General features: G+C 31.8%; 1 protein-coding gene and 1 long non-coding RNA gene across 9 annotated transcripts; both read right to left on the minus strand.

The window, feature by feature from the left end:
• Positions 1-1,453: 1,453 nt before the first annotated feature.
• Positions 1,454-3,098, minus strand: LOC107878345. Its single transcript, XR_001676847.2, has 3 exons — positions 2,999-3,098; positions 2,790-2,909; positions 1,454-1,968 (listed from the first exon to the last, which is right to left on the minus strand). It is a non-coding gene; the product is annotated as an uncharacterized LOC107878345 (long non-coding RNA).
• Positions 3,099-3,380: 282 nt separating this feature from the next.
• Positions 3,381-12,763, minus strand: LOC124900097. Of its 8 annotated transcripts, XR_007057817.1 has the most exons (8): positions 12,574-12,753; positions 10,251-10,341; positions 6,645-7,776; positions 6,259-6,570; positions 5,962-6,172; positions 5,102-5,875; positions 4,205-4,253; positions 3,381-3,557 (listed from the first exon to the last, which is right to left on the minus strand). XR_007057817.1 is itself a non-coding variant. In XM_047415400.1 (5 exons), exon 3 carries the CDS (start codon positions 8,630-8,632, stop codon positions 7,595-7,597), a length of 1,038 nt encoding a protein of 345 aa, XP_047271356.1. In that variant the 5' UTR covers positions 8,633-8,938; positions 10,251-10,341; positions 12,574-12,763; the 3' UTR covers positions 4,933-5,875; positions 5,962-6,172; positions 6,259-7,594. The 8 variants fall into 8 exon arrangements, 1 of the variants encoding a protein (XP_047271356.1); XR_007057818.1 differs by having other exon boundaries at positions 5,837-5,875; positions 6,259-7,776; positions 12,574-12,756; XR_007057819.1 differs by lacking the exon at positions 6,259-6,570.
• Positions 12,764-15,041: the final 2,278 nt, after the last annotated feature.

Genomic DNA, 15,041 nt, shown 5'->3' on the forward strand with positions numbered 1-15,041 from the left:
GGTTCGGTACCTGAAAATAATGAAGTGATGAGATCTCAAAATGTTATGTCACATTGTGAATCGATATGAAATGATATATCATTAATATCTTTGATACATTATTGGCGCAATATTGTGAAAGATTACGAGGATCAGAATTCTGTGTTAATTTAAGCATGCTGACGTAGAAACATTTATCAAGTGACATGAAAGGATGCATGTTGGTAAACATAAAACTTATTTGATTTGCAGTCCAGACACTTGAAGATGTCACATATGAAATATTGAATATTGTCACTTGACAAAATTTATATGAAACTTCTTAAGAATTCAAAATGTTTGAAGCATATAAAAGTTTCTGAAAAACTTATTTATAATCCTTATATTGTATAAGCTTATAGCTTGAAAATTATTAAGACTCTTGGAGAGTTTTCAAACGCAATAGATTATTTGCTGAAATGAGAAATATACCAATTTGAATTGGTTATGAAGTACCACATCTTAATGCAATTGGTGTACTCATGTATCTTGCAAATACTATAAGGCCTGATATAGCCTTTTCGATTAATTTGTTTGCAAGAGAGCAGTCCCGATCTTATTGGTCATGTTGATGCTAGGTACTTATCTGATCCGTATAAAGCTCGATCTCGAATAGGCTATGTGTTCATATGTGGTGGTACTGCCATATCCTGGAGATATATAAAGCAGACTATCATAGCCACCTCCACTACTAAAAAATACCAAAAAGCGATGGTCAGCGTCGCTTTTTTGGACAAAAGCGAAGGCAAAGCGTCACTTTTTTTTGCTTCTCAAAAGAAGTATTGTTTTTTTAAAATGACGGTCTGCGTCGCTTTTATTAAGACGAACAACGCCGCTTTTTGAAAAAAAAAATTAGTTATTTTTAGAAAAAGCGACGTTGTCTGTCGTTTTTTATTCTTCATGTGAAGAACATGATGAACAAAAAACACGGACGTCGTCATTTTATTGAAAAAAATACATTTTTTTTCAAAAAAATTTACACTGTTCATCGTAATTTGAGAAAAATAAAATATTTTATTTTTAGAAAAAGCGACGTTGGTCATTGCTTTTTGTTTTTCTTAATGATTAAAAAAGTGATCCAACGTCGTTTTTTGTTCTTCATAATGAATATAAAAGCGACGGACATCGTCGTTTATCTTTAAAAAAAATTACTGATTTAAAAACGATGCAAAGCTTCGCATTTCTGGAAATGTATTAAAACAAGCGACGGACAAAAGAGATCCTTTCCGTCGCTTTTCTGTATTTTTTTGGAATGCAGAAATTCGCATTTTCTGCATCCCACCTGCCAAATAAATACAATTTGATATATACGTCATGCAACACACATTACTAATCGTACAACGAACTACATCAAAACATGTAAGTAATTCAAATCATCAACGCTTCAACAACATCCAAAACACTTATCCAATATTCAAAAACACTTAACAAGTAATTCAAAAACATCCAAAACTAAGTCTTTAAGCTTCTTAATTCAAAATTTAAAAGTTAAGTTCAACAATTAATGTCTAAAAAAGTTTAGAAGTAAATCCAACTAACACTAAGGAGTAGTGTCGACAAACTCATCCCTTTATGTTTCTTCTTTGCTACTTGAATCAGAAGATGGAGAACGGTGAAGATGACAACTCATGTTAACCACTTGTTTCTTGAGTTTCTCGACAGTCTTGCTCATGACTTCATTTCGAGCAACAAACTGTGCGAAAGCACGTGAAAGAACTGTAATCTACTGCGACATAACAGCAAGCTGAACACCGACAATCGCCTCAGCCAGGCGTGAGGAATTAATACCAGCCCATCCAGCACGAAGACGTCGTAAATCATTTTGAGAGTCAAACCCATAGTTTTCTCCTCCTTTTTTTCTCCCGCCACTTTTTCCGTTCAAATTTTATTTGCTTCCTTCTGTGTATGCTGGGTTGAACCAAACTCAGACAAGTAACATATATATTCATTCTGCATATTAAAAAAGACATATTAGTAAATTTTATTATTACTAAGTAAGGTGGAATATAACATAAATTTAATATTTTTTGCTTACATATTAAATACAAAAAATAAGTTAGAATGAAATAAGCTGAAAATTATAGATCATTTGTACTCGATAAATTACTTAATTTATTCATTGCTAGTATATTTTTGAAGGATCTAATACGGTTAGAATTTTCACTAAGGGGTCGCCATCTACTATATATACACAACAAAGTAAAAATCAACCTTATATATACAGTGTAATCTTTCAGCGCCCGTGCATGACACTCGTGCTTATAGTTCACAAAACATCATAACTAGACTATGTACACACTTGTGTCTTTCTAGAATAACCATAAATTCACATAGACAAAGTTGTTTCAAGATTAGATAAAGATCAAAAATTGCAAGACAATAACAGCAACAAAATTAGCAGATTTTTGTGAAGACTTCAGCAAAAAATTAGCAGAAAAGTTCTTTCCAAGTAAGATTGGCTTTCCATATAAAAGTTCAGCAAATATACAATCAACGGACAAGATATCAAAATCTAACTCACTTATTTATGTTTGCATGCAATAATCCCAAGTATGCATCTTCCAATACCCAGTTACAGTTTTTGCTATACATAGTTACTAGACTATATATAAGACAACATCACTATTTTTTTCAACCAAATTAGACTGTTGGCTCTAATTGTTAAGGTTCGTCAAATATCTAAAGAACTTGAATTTAGATGCGATACAATATAAGAAATTATAAGGTAGAGATATAAGTATAACATAGTAAAATACAAATATAAGTCTTACATTAACATTTTCAGCCCTGGGCTCAACCCACGCATCCGGGTCCGACTCATTCATCTTTTTCAGAAGATGTGTTCATCTGAAGATCTCAAGTTGAGTCGGTTCGCGACCCAAGTCCTTCTCCTACAAACACAAGGTAAATAAGCATAATCAAGTAATAATTAATGAACTTAATATAAACACATAAATTAAAACCTAAGGTTACTACTTACCATTTCTCGAACTATGACGCCGACATTTTTTGCACCTCCGGTATGCAATGAGCCACCTTTTACACTGGATTTAGCTTTCTTATTTTGTTCATTGAGTGCCCTATATTCAGGAAAAGAAGATCTCTCCAGTTGTAGTAGCAAGAACATAACATAAAGGAAACAACAATGTATCACATGGACAGAACTCTACAATAAATTAAAAAGAGAAAATATTCCTTCTCATTTTCTTTTGTATAAGAGAGAAGTGACTACGTAGATAACCCATCAAGGCTTTATGATAGTGGTAACGCATAGGTCACAAGCATCTAGCAAGAAACTGATTTATAAGCACGCGAAATGTTCAACCTTAAATCATAATATTATAGTGTTTTAAATACTTGCCTTATGATTCAGTTGTAACATAGTATCTGAACCACACCTCTGTGTTTCTTCTGGAAGAGAAGATAGAACCAATTCCACCAACGAATTGTTATCTATCCCTTCAAGAGAAGTGTGAAGAACTTCTCTCTTTTTGAATTGGTAACCCTCTAGACAGTGCCTCTTCCAGAGCCAGCACCCCCTACAACAATGAATAATCAAATAATCCTAGAATGCATATGTGAAAAATGGTGTTACTAAAATGATAATTACCAAGAATAAGTGAGATGGCTAAATTAGAAAATTTTAGCATACAAATGAAAAGCTGCAATTGTTCCAAACAGAATTCAAGATCATATTTCACAGAAATGGGAGCTATTGCCTATTAGCTAAATTATTATGTGTTTTTACATGTGTTAATGGTATTTCAGGAAAACAGAAAAATGGCTACGTTAGTTGGCCATTGGGATTACCAGCTAATGCAGCCATTAGCTGGTCATTGGAAAGGAATGCACAGTGTAATCCCACAAAGTGGGATGGCTTAAAACAGAATAATAAAATAAAATGTAAAGGTTCCGAAGGAACAAGAGATTCAGTTGTCTATCCATATATCTAAAAATAGACAGTTCAATGACGGATAGATTAATGGTTTTGATTATGTGCAACGGGGCTATAGGAAGTAAAAGAATGATACACCGTCAGACCTTCGGATCATAACATTGCATGCTTTAAAGAGCAAGTTTATCTATGAAGCACCACAATAAATTCAAACCAACCCAACAACCTATTTCTACAGCATAGCTTAGAAGCATCATAGTAAAATAATAATAATGGACTCTCAAAATTCACCTGAGTTACTTCTCCCTACTTCAGACTGGCTCAACTTGAAGGATTATCACTACATAAAAGAAGAAGAATACAAATAAACTGAACTCAACCTTATGTTTTCTCTAATAAGCACCAAATTAACTGTCAAGCTTTTTTTATAGTATTAACACAGATATCTTTAAATAGCACAAGTTTTTCTTGACAGTGTAAAGAAAATATATACTCTTTTGTAATAACTTATGAATGTTTTACAAATCTCTCTAGCTGACAAATCATAATAGTTGTTCATCTGAATGAAGATCTTTGATATAGAAGTCTTGTGCTCCCATCAGAATTTAGGTACCAACTTTGGCGGCATGCTTGGATCTTAAATAAGCATGTACTAAGAGAATTTGTAGATTCTATCTTAAAAGTAGTATGATACTTGAGTTGATTTGAAATATACCACATGTGACAGAAAAAGAGAAGAAACATATTAGAAGCAGCAGTTATAAGAGTTACTTCCCTATAGCACCACATCAGTATTATATAGGATGTCTCCGAGGCAAATGGCAAGACTGATCAGAAACTGTCCATAGATGTATTCTTTAGAAAGAGATAATTAAGTGAAACCAGATGAACTTACTAAGTGTATAATTAGAGTCACATGCAACAAACAATATTTGACATGCACCAAATTCATTTATAGAGAACGCCAAATCAGAGAATTTCAATAAAAAAATCCCAGATCCAACCACTAGACTGTGATATAAATAACAAATATTTTTATCAAGAATAATTATTATCAAAGTTCAACAATTAACAATATAAACTTAAACAGCAATCAAATTAGCAAGAACCCTGTTCTTAGTTACATCATTAGAATACAAAAAAAATCATAAGTATGAACAAATAAGTATTGGTAGTAAAAAAACTAACAAGCTAATCGATATTCTCTCAATCTTCCTCATTGCTTGTTTCATTTCCATCACTCTCCCATTCTTCATCATCCATTGTTTCATTTTCATGGTTTCATTCATCCTCCCAGAATAATTTATTTCCCTCGTCTATTTCTTCCGCAGTATTTTCAATGTCAATAATCTCATCATCAAAAATTTCTTCTAATATGCATTGAGGATGTTCGAGATTATTTTTCAACTCATCATTCACTATTTGATCAACAACTGCGACTCCATTCTGGTAGTCCACATCTGACATATTCTCAATCTCAATTCTCCCCACAGGCTTAGTATTTATAACCACCCACCAATTAGTTTTATCTTTGCGCAATGAATATGTAGCATAATATACCTGTCTGGCATTTTGTACAATGATAAAGAGATCATAGCGATTATATTTCCTCATGTGCTTAACTTCAATTATATTATGTTGTTGATTCACCTTGGTACCTCTATGTGATGGATCAAACCACTTGCACCGAAATAGAATTATCTTTTTTTTGGCCAACCAGATACTTGACTTCTAATATCTCTTATATGACATCCAAAAATTCAACGATTTGACCATTACCGTCGACATCACCTTCAACACGCACGCCACTGTTATTAGTTTTCTTATACTTGGAAACTTTCCCGATTTGAAACTTGAAACCGTTCACACAATATTTATTCATTATCCGAATTTGAGTTGCAGGACCAAATATAATTCTCTCACCAATGGCAAATATTCGGCGGTACTATGTTCATCCAAAACCTACATATCATTAAATCAAAATATAAATTTTATTAAATGACCTATATATAATTTTAGGAAATGCACATATGATCTTTCGTACTTACATATTCTTGCAGCCAATCGAAAAACCTCATATATATGGCATCATTATCCCATTTCCACACCTTTTTCTCGAAATAAGAAAGAAGATGGTACACTTGAATTGTATTATTTAAGTGCTTATTGCTTGCCAAAAATCCTACTTCTACAATTGATAGGTCACCGGGTTATTCAAATAAGTCGTGTTTTCCGTGGTTTTCCCTCCCAATAAATAAACTGTCAAGTGTACATCATTAAAAAAAAATTATTAGTGAAGTTTCCTTAACAAATTAATATAATTCGATAACATCATTAACACTTACTCAAGATATGGTTGAATTTCTGAACAATTGAGCAAAACATGTGTGACAATAGATTTTCTTTCCATACCAGTGAGGGCTCGCGTACAATAACTTTTCGATCCCTTACCCGAATTGTTAAAAATCAATATAGATGGAAACATAGGATCACCATCACCTTCATCATTATGATTGGACCTATTTCTTTTACATGGCACTTCATCCCCAAAGTAGAACGAACAAAAATAAGCAGTTTTATTTGCAATATAAGCTTCACAAATTGAACCTTTAATCTTTCCCCTTTGCTTAATAGTTTGTTTGCACTAGCCAATTTTCCTGCAAAATTTTATCTTAAGGAGATAAAAGTAATTTTTTTAAGAAAATGCTGACACTAGTTTAAAAAAATTTACCTCTCCTGGATACATCCACCTCATTTGAACTAAGACCTCCAAGATGTGCCTCTTCAATGAGGTGAATTGGAAGATGCTCCATCACATCAAAAAAGTCACATGGAAAGATCTTCTCCAACTTAGTAGTGATGACAGGAATATTCTGCTCTATTATGTTCAAGCTACTCTCCAACAACTTTTTCGAATACAAATCATTGAAGAACAAACTTATCTCTGTGATTGATTTCCATATCCTCTCAGGAAGGTGGCTAAATGCGATAGGAATCAAGGTTTTCATAAAAACGTGACAATCATGGCTTTTCATACCAATCAACTTTCCTTCTTCCATATCCGCTCGTTTTTCTAAATTTGAAGCATATCCTTCGAACATCCTCAAATTCTTAACCCACTCACATATTTCTCGTTTCTCATCTAATGTGAATGAAAAACTGTCCTTGGGCTTAAACAATTTATCATTTTCTTTTTTCCTTCAACCACAATTCCTTTCTCTTGTAATGCTCTTTTATATCCATTCTAGCTTTTAAATTATCTTTTGTCTTGCCCTTAACATCCATGACTGTGTTGAATAAATTATCAAAATAATTTTTTTTCATGTGCATAGATTCAAAATTATGTCGTAGTTTACAGTCCCCCAATACGGCAACTCCCAAAATATGCCTTGTTTGGTCCAATTATGTACAACACCATATCCAGGAAGTTTAGAAGGTGAACTATCTGTAACTTTAGGAAAATTACAAACTCTCTCCTAAATTTGATGTCCTGCTAGTAACGGAGGTGATGGATCATTCTCAATCTCAATCTTATTCTTTCAGAACGCATTTTTCATCCTTCTAAACTCGTGGTAAGAACTGACGGTGACAATCAAATCAGGAATTTTTTCGATCATACTTTAAAATGAATGCTTTACTATTTTCCATGCAATATAGGCAAGCTAACTTTCCAGCAGTCATCTAACCAGACAATATCTCATATCCAAGAAAATCGTTAATAGTCCACATTAAATTGGTACGCATAATAAAATTCTGCTTAGTTGATATATCATATGTCACTACACCTTCATGCCATAATTGTAGTAATTCATCTATCAATGGTTGGAGATATACATCGATCAAACATTTTGGATTGCGGGGACCTGGAATAATACAACTTAGAAATATGTCAGGACTTGTCATGCACATTTCAGGTAGAAGATTATATGAAGTAATAAATACAGGCCAACAAGAATAAGGTGTGCCAGAATTTGAGAATGGTGTGAAATCATATGCACATAACCCCAATCTAACATTTCTTGATTCACTAGCAAAATCAGGATAAGTTCTATCAAAGTATTTCCAAGCTTCTCTATCTAACGGATGAGACAAGACACCTGATGGCCTTCTATTTTCATAGTGCCATTTTATGTGTGGAGCAGAACTCATCAAAGCATACAACCTCTTTAGCCTAGGTATAAGAGGTAAATAGTGCAGCACCTTAATTGAAATCATCTTTCCACCGGGAGTCCACTTATAACGAGCATGTTCATAAAACTTACAATTTTCTAATTCAACATCATTCTTATTGAACAACATATGGATTCTATTATATGACAATCCTAACTTGGAAACCAATTTCTTTGCTTGATAAAAAATCTGGGGTATGTTCAACTCTGGATTTTCTAGTTCACCCAAAAGACTAATCATAGAGTCCATAGCATCTTGAGAAACTTTCCAATCAGATTTGATACTCAGTAATCTAACTGCAACAGTTAAAGTAGAATCCAGACTCCCTTCACATAGTGGGTGACTGGCCTCTTCTAATTGTTTATAAAAACCTCTTGCTTCTTTAATGGGATCTTCTTCTAAATTCTGTTCGGGTTCCATCCCATCCCCAATACCAAAAGTATCATTGACCATTTCATGAATCCTATCCTCGTGTTGTACCCTATCATGTTGCACCCTATGGTGAACTCTAGCATGTTGAATCCTAGCATGTCGATCGTGTACAAGCATGTCATATTCATTCACAGGCAACTAATTATAAAATATACCATTCGAACCATCTCTTTCTCCGTGATTGACCCACACAAAGTATCTTGACTTAAATCCATTACGATATAGATGAATCATAACTATATCTAGTTGAAAAAACTTCAAGCACCTACATGAAGTGCAAGGACACCTAACCACTCCATTTTTTTGAAATAAATCTAGTGACATCGCATGATCGATAAAACCTCTAACGCCATCAAGATATTGGGGTTTTAAACCACCAACATTTTCATAATCCATATCATACACCCACAGACGATGATCCATCTACAAAAATATAGATATTCAATAATATGCAACTTTACATTAAAACATATAAAAATCAAGTTATTAGTTCAGATATCAAGTGAATACACATAAATCATTTTCAAGTAGCTACATTTAAGCGTTTTCAAGTCATTAACTTCACATTTCAAGTAGCTATAAGCATTTTCAAGCCACAAGTTCACAATTTCAAATAGCTACACTTAACCATTTTCAAGTCACAAAGTCACAATTTCAAGTAACTACCCTTAAGCATTTTCAAGTCATTAACTTCATATTTCAAGTAACTACACTTAAGCATTTTCAAGTTGTTAACTTCATATTTCAAGTAGCTACACTTAAGTATTTTCAAGTCATTAATTTTACATTTCAAGTAGCTACACTAAAGTATTTTCAAGTCACAAGTACACAATTTCAAGTAACTACTCTGAAGCATTTTCAAGTCATTAACTTCACATTTTAAGTAGCTACACTTGAGCATTTTCAAGTCACAAGTTCACAATTTCAAATAGCTACACTAAATCATTTTCAAGTCACAAGGTCACAATTTCAAGTAATTACACTTAAGCATTTCAAGTCATTAACTTCATATTTCAAGTAGCTACACTTAACCATTTTCTAGTCACAAGGTCACAATTTCAAGTAACTACACTTGAGCATTTTCAAGTCATTAACTTCATATTTCAAGTAGCTACGCTTAAGTATTTTCAAGTCACAAGTTCACAATTTTAAATAGCTACACTTAACCATTTTCAAGTCACAAGGTCACAATTTCAAGTAACTACACTTAAGCATTTTCAAGTCATTAACTTCATATTTCAAGTAGCTACATTAAACCATTTTCTAGTTAGTAACATCACATTTCAAGTAGCTACACTTAAGCATTTTCAAGTCATTAACTTCATATTTCAAGTAGCTACACTTAACCATTTTCTAGTTATTAACATCACATTTCAAATAGCTACACTTAAGCATTTTCAAGTCACAACTTCATAATTTCAAGTACCCATTTAACTAACCATTTTCAAGTCACAATTTCAAGTAATTACACTCAATCATTTTTAAATCATAACTTCACATTTCAATTGACAACATTTAACCATTTTCTATTCACTAATTCACATTCTCAATTGTAATATAAGTCAGATAATTCAATAAATTTAATAAAGCTAATAAGTAGAGGTGTCGCATGTCCCTCTCACACCATATAATCATTACAAAAGCTATGAATTTAGAAGTATTCTACAGCAAATAATCCCACCATTACATTACATATAAAGACTCACTATAAGAAAATAAAGAGAAACAAACTTACCTTTGTTTTGGCCTAATTTGAAGAGAAAGAGGCAAGCGATAGTCTAACGAAATCAAAGCATCAAATTATCTCTGTTCTTCAACTAGGATTTCTGTCGACATAACATTAAATAAGGTCATTCTTTGAAGAATAATCTTTGGGATTAAACTAAAAATGAATTTTTAAATGAAATAAGCGAAAATCATTAACATGATTCATAAGCGAAAATATTATGCAGACTCTTTTCCTATTCTTAACTAAAGATTATGAAGTCACCAATATTTGGACTTAATTCTCATCAAATAAGTATGGCATGTAACAGTTGTTATGCACCATAGATGTTATAAGGAAGAACATCAACTATATTGGATATTGTACACCATTACTATGTATTTTTAACCACGAGGATCACTTACAAAGCTCACTATGTTGTTATACAAAATATGTCTACTTCATGCCAAAGATAACAATATAATAAACACAAAACATAAATGCATTGTATGTATTTGTGTGAAGGAGATTCTATTTGAGGCGCCTATGCTTCTGAATATTGGCGAAGAAAAAAAAAGCTTTTGCAGTTTGTCCTGCTTATCGTAGAGAAGTTAAGCAATCATACAAACTGTTAGATGACCAAGAACATTCTTATTGTATTCATTTCAAAACATGGATGATCTTATGTTAGATGGGATAGCATTTACTAGTAGTGTTCGAAGATGGATTATATGTGACAGACTAGATGACATGCTGCTATTTGTTCTACTAAGGAAAAGATCACAAACAGGCTAAATTTTAATATAGAATGAGACATTTTTTGCCCAAACCAAACGCCAGACTAAGTTATAACCATCAAACAGCAGATGATGCAAAAAAAATAGAAAATTAATGCTACAATAATTGAATACAAGGTTAACTTTTGACTGTATGATGCTGGTGGTGGGAAAAGAAAATGCTTATCAGGACTGGAGGTGGAAGCTATATAACACACTATAAAAAGGTATTCAAAATACTAAATATGGTCCATGTGACTATATCTTGTCCTTGTCGTTTACAATATTTTTATACTCAATGTGTCTACCAGGCTAAGATTGATGTCAATATACATACAGGCAGAGATTCTGAAACAATGGAACAAATCTAAGCACCGCAGGTGGATAGTTATACATCCACGTTTGACATCAAAATCCTTTCCTTCCTCCTCAATCATGAATAAATGTTGTAAACAACTAATCGTCAAGTAGGAGCACCCACCACTGGTGACCCCTATAATATACAATCAACTTCTGCCTTTGATAAGAAGCAGAAAGGTAGAAGATCACCACCCAGGTTAAACACTTAGACACTTCCACACCCACATTCAGTTTCAGCCATGGTATCACCTGATAGCCAGATTAGCTACCAAACAACTATAGAAGAGCTTTTTCACTTTTAAGATTCTAATTTAGCCAATGAATATTGACTCTTTGCCTGCTCTTACGTGATAGCATGTTCAGCTCAATGATAAAGTTGGCAAGGCCATTGCCACTCTGTAGAACTTATTGGATACTCCCCGCCTCTAGTCTTAGAGCTCTTTTCTCGCACTTCCAGTCACATAACAAGTAACAGTTAGTCTGTGTCCTCAAACTTTGTATGTATTAGTCATTGCTATGTGAATTTAGTTTTGCTTATATTTTGTATCAAATGAAAGGATGACTGGTGCAACTTAATACTAAACTGTAAGCCACTAAACCTGAATGAGAGGAAGATAGAAAGGTATTAACACTGGACGAGTTCAAATAACCAAAGGATGCCAACAATTTATTCCAGTAATTGATACATGTATAACTTCAAACCTTCAAAAGATACAAGTGCACAATGTGTAATCAAAACAAAATATCGCATAGACAGACACATCCACAGAGACAAAAACATAATTGACTTCACGGTGCAAAACAAAAATAAAACATCCCTCACACACGTCCAAGCACATATCTGCAGAAATAGTGATATCTCTAGTAGTTGGAACCAAGTGACAAGAAGGTATGTGTCAAACCCAAACAAACTGGTAGAAGATATAAAAATATTAAATTCATGGCAGCGAATCTTAACAATAATGCAAATAAAATTGTCCATCCAAAATCATACATAAAGAGAGAAAAAAGTTGAGAGCAGCTAGAATATAAGTTTCGGTCAAATTTACTGAATATAAGACCTCATTTTTCAAGTAGATTTGTGTTTTTGCTAATTAATTGCTTAAACACCTTCTAACCACCTTCAAACTAAGATTTGACCCATTGAATGTGAATAGTTCGAACCAAATTTGTAGAAGATGATAGTGCCCAAGAATTAAAGATGATAGTAACCTTACCTTTTTTTCTGTATAGAAGAACTCTGTGAATCCAAATTCGATTTGAGCAAACAGTCGCAATTCGGACTAAAAATTTATCGAAGAAAGAGGGACAGGGAGAGAGGCGTGGTGTTGAATAAAGAAGAGAGAGAGAAAAGGAGAAGAAACGGGTTTGTTGCCATGGGTGGACTAAAAAGTTAACTTAATTTCCACGTTCGCTGTCGCTTTTTAAAAATTTATATATTTAATTTAGTTTTTTAAAATATAAAAATTACTTATTATTAAATTAAAAATATCAAATATTGACGGTCAACATTGCTTTTCAAAAAATAAATTTTTACTTAATCTTAACAAAAGCAACGTTGTCCGTCGCTTTTTAAAAATTTATATATTTAATTTAGTTTTTTAAAATATAAAAATTATTTATTATTAAATTAAAAATATCAAATATTGACGGCCAATATCGCTTTTCAAAAAATAATTTTTTATTTAATCTTAACAAAAGCGACGTTGTCCGTCGCTTTTTGTAAAAAATAAAGAAAAATTAAAAATAATTACAAATTGTGACGGATAGCGTCACTTTTTTAGAATTAAAATTTTAAAAAATAAAAATTATAGCAACGTTGTGCGTCGCTTTTAATAAAAACAAATAAAAATCAAATTAATAAATCGACGGACTACGTTGCTTTTCAAAAAATTAATTATTATTATTTTTAAATTTATTACGACGCTATCCGTCGCATTTATTAAAAAAAATATAAATTATTTGTTAATTAGTTAGCACAATAATCCACGAAAAAAGCGACAGATATTAAGACGTTGGCCGTAGTTTTTAATTAAAAATAAATAAAAATTAAAATTAAATTTAAAAAGCGACGGACAGTGTCACTTTTCTCGTCGCTTTTTAAAGCGACACAGTTCGTCGCTTTTTGCCCTTTTTTTGGTAGTGCTCGTCATACCATACTGAGATAATAATTATTCATAAAGTAAGTTGAGAGTGTGTGTGGTTGAGGTCTACGATACATCTCAATCGCGAAAAATATTGTTTAACATGTGATAAAGTACTCATGATTTTTATAAAGATAATGCAGCATGCATAACACAACTTAATGGAAGATTCATAAAAGGAGATAGAACGAAACACACTTCGCCGAAGTTTTTCCATACACATGAGCTCCAAAAGAATGGTGATATTAATGTACAACAGATTCGTCTAAGTGACAATGTGACAGATTTATTCACCAAGTATCTTCCAACTGCAACTCTCAAGAAGAAGATGCATAAGATCGGGATGCAAAGGTAGTTAATATGTGTTGTACTCTTTTTCCTTTTCAAGGTTTTGTCCCAGTGAGTTTTCCTTGTAAGTTTTTTAATGAGGCAACCGAAATGTGTATTATCAGAGATGTGTATTCTTTTTTCTTCACTAGATTTTTTTCTCATTGGCTTTTTCTATTAAGAGTTTAACGAGACACATTATCTACCAATTAGACATTCAAAAGGAGTGTTATAAATGTATTTACACTATAATAAATGTCTATTAAGATCTAATTGATATCTGATAGGATTTAAAATATCTGTATTTTAGTGAAAACTAAAAGTAAATTTTCTATAAATAAAATGATTTTCTTCGTTATAAATAACCCTTCAAGAATCACTCAATAAAAATAACAATTACTTTCGATTCTCGCTCTACTCTTTTCTTTATTATTACTTTTCTTTATTCTTTATTATAGCATAACAAACACAACATTTTTCAGTAAAATGCCTACATTTGGTTCTATATAAATATATAATTATATTTTAAAGATTATTTACTAACCAACCAGCAACCATTTGTTTACAGTCGAGCTGGTTATATGAAATCTTAACATGTACACACACAAAAAAATGATTATAGCTGTCAATGGCCGCCGCATGGCGGACCCATAATAATAAGGGGAAAAAAAAAAAAGAGATATCCACTCTATTTCGTTTAAGTTGATTTTAAAAAAATATATATTTATTTAAATTAATTATTTAATTTATAAAATCATTGGTTTATGTATATTTTTATCTTTCTCCCTTAATATTTGATAATTATATAATATAATAATAATTAAATTTAGAATTTAATTAATAAATTTAAGTTAGGAAAATTCACCCCTAAATAAAAAAATTTAAATGATGCATCAAATAAATACTTTTTTGATCTTATTTTAATTGATTATTTTATTAAAAATAAATATCTCACACTAATTGCTCACTTATCAAAATTAGGATAAAATTAATTATTTTTTTATTTTATTCTTAAAAATTATAATATACATTAAATATGAATAATTATAATTTTTATAGCTATTTTATACTTAATAAATATTATTACTATAAATAAAAAATAAAATAATAAAATTTATTATTTTTAAAATTATAAGTAAAATGAAAGGAAGGAGAGTAATAAATGGAGTGTAGATAATCCGGCGGCGAAGGAAGTGGGGCCGAGAGAGACACAA

This window comes from Capsicum annuum, chromosome 7 (genome assembly GCF_002878395.1).
Source record: "Capsicum annuum cultivar UCD-10X-F1 chromosome 7, UCD10Xv1.1, whole genome shotgun sequence".
In the NCBI taxonomy this organism is placed as follows: domain Eukaryota; kingdom Viridiplantae; phylum Streptophyta; class Magnoliopsida; order Solanales; family Solanaceae; genus Capsicum; species Capsicum annuum.

Bases quoted from the DNA above. Each gene is read 5' to 3' on its own strand.
- LOC124900097 (XM_047415400.1), bottom strand. From the start codon at position 8,632: ATGCTTGTACACGATCGACATGCTAGGATTCAACATGCTAGAGTTCAC.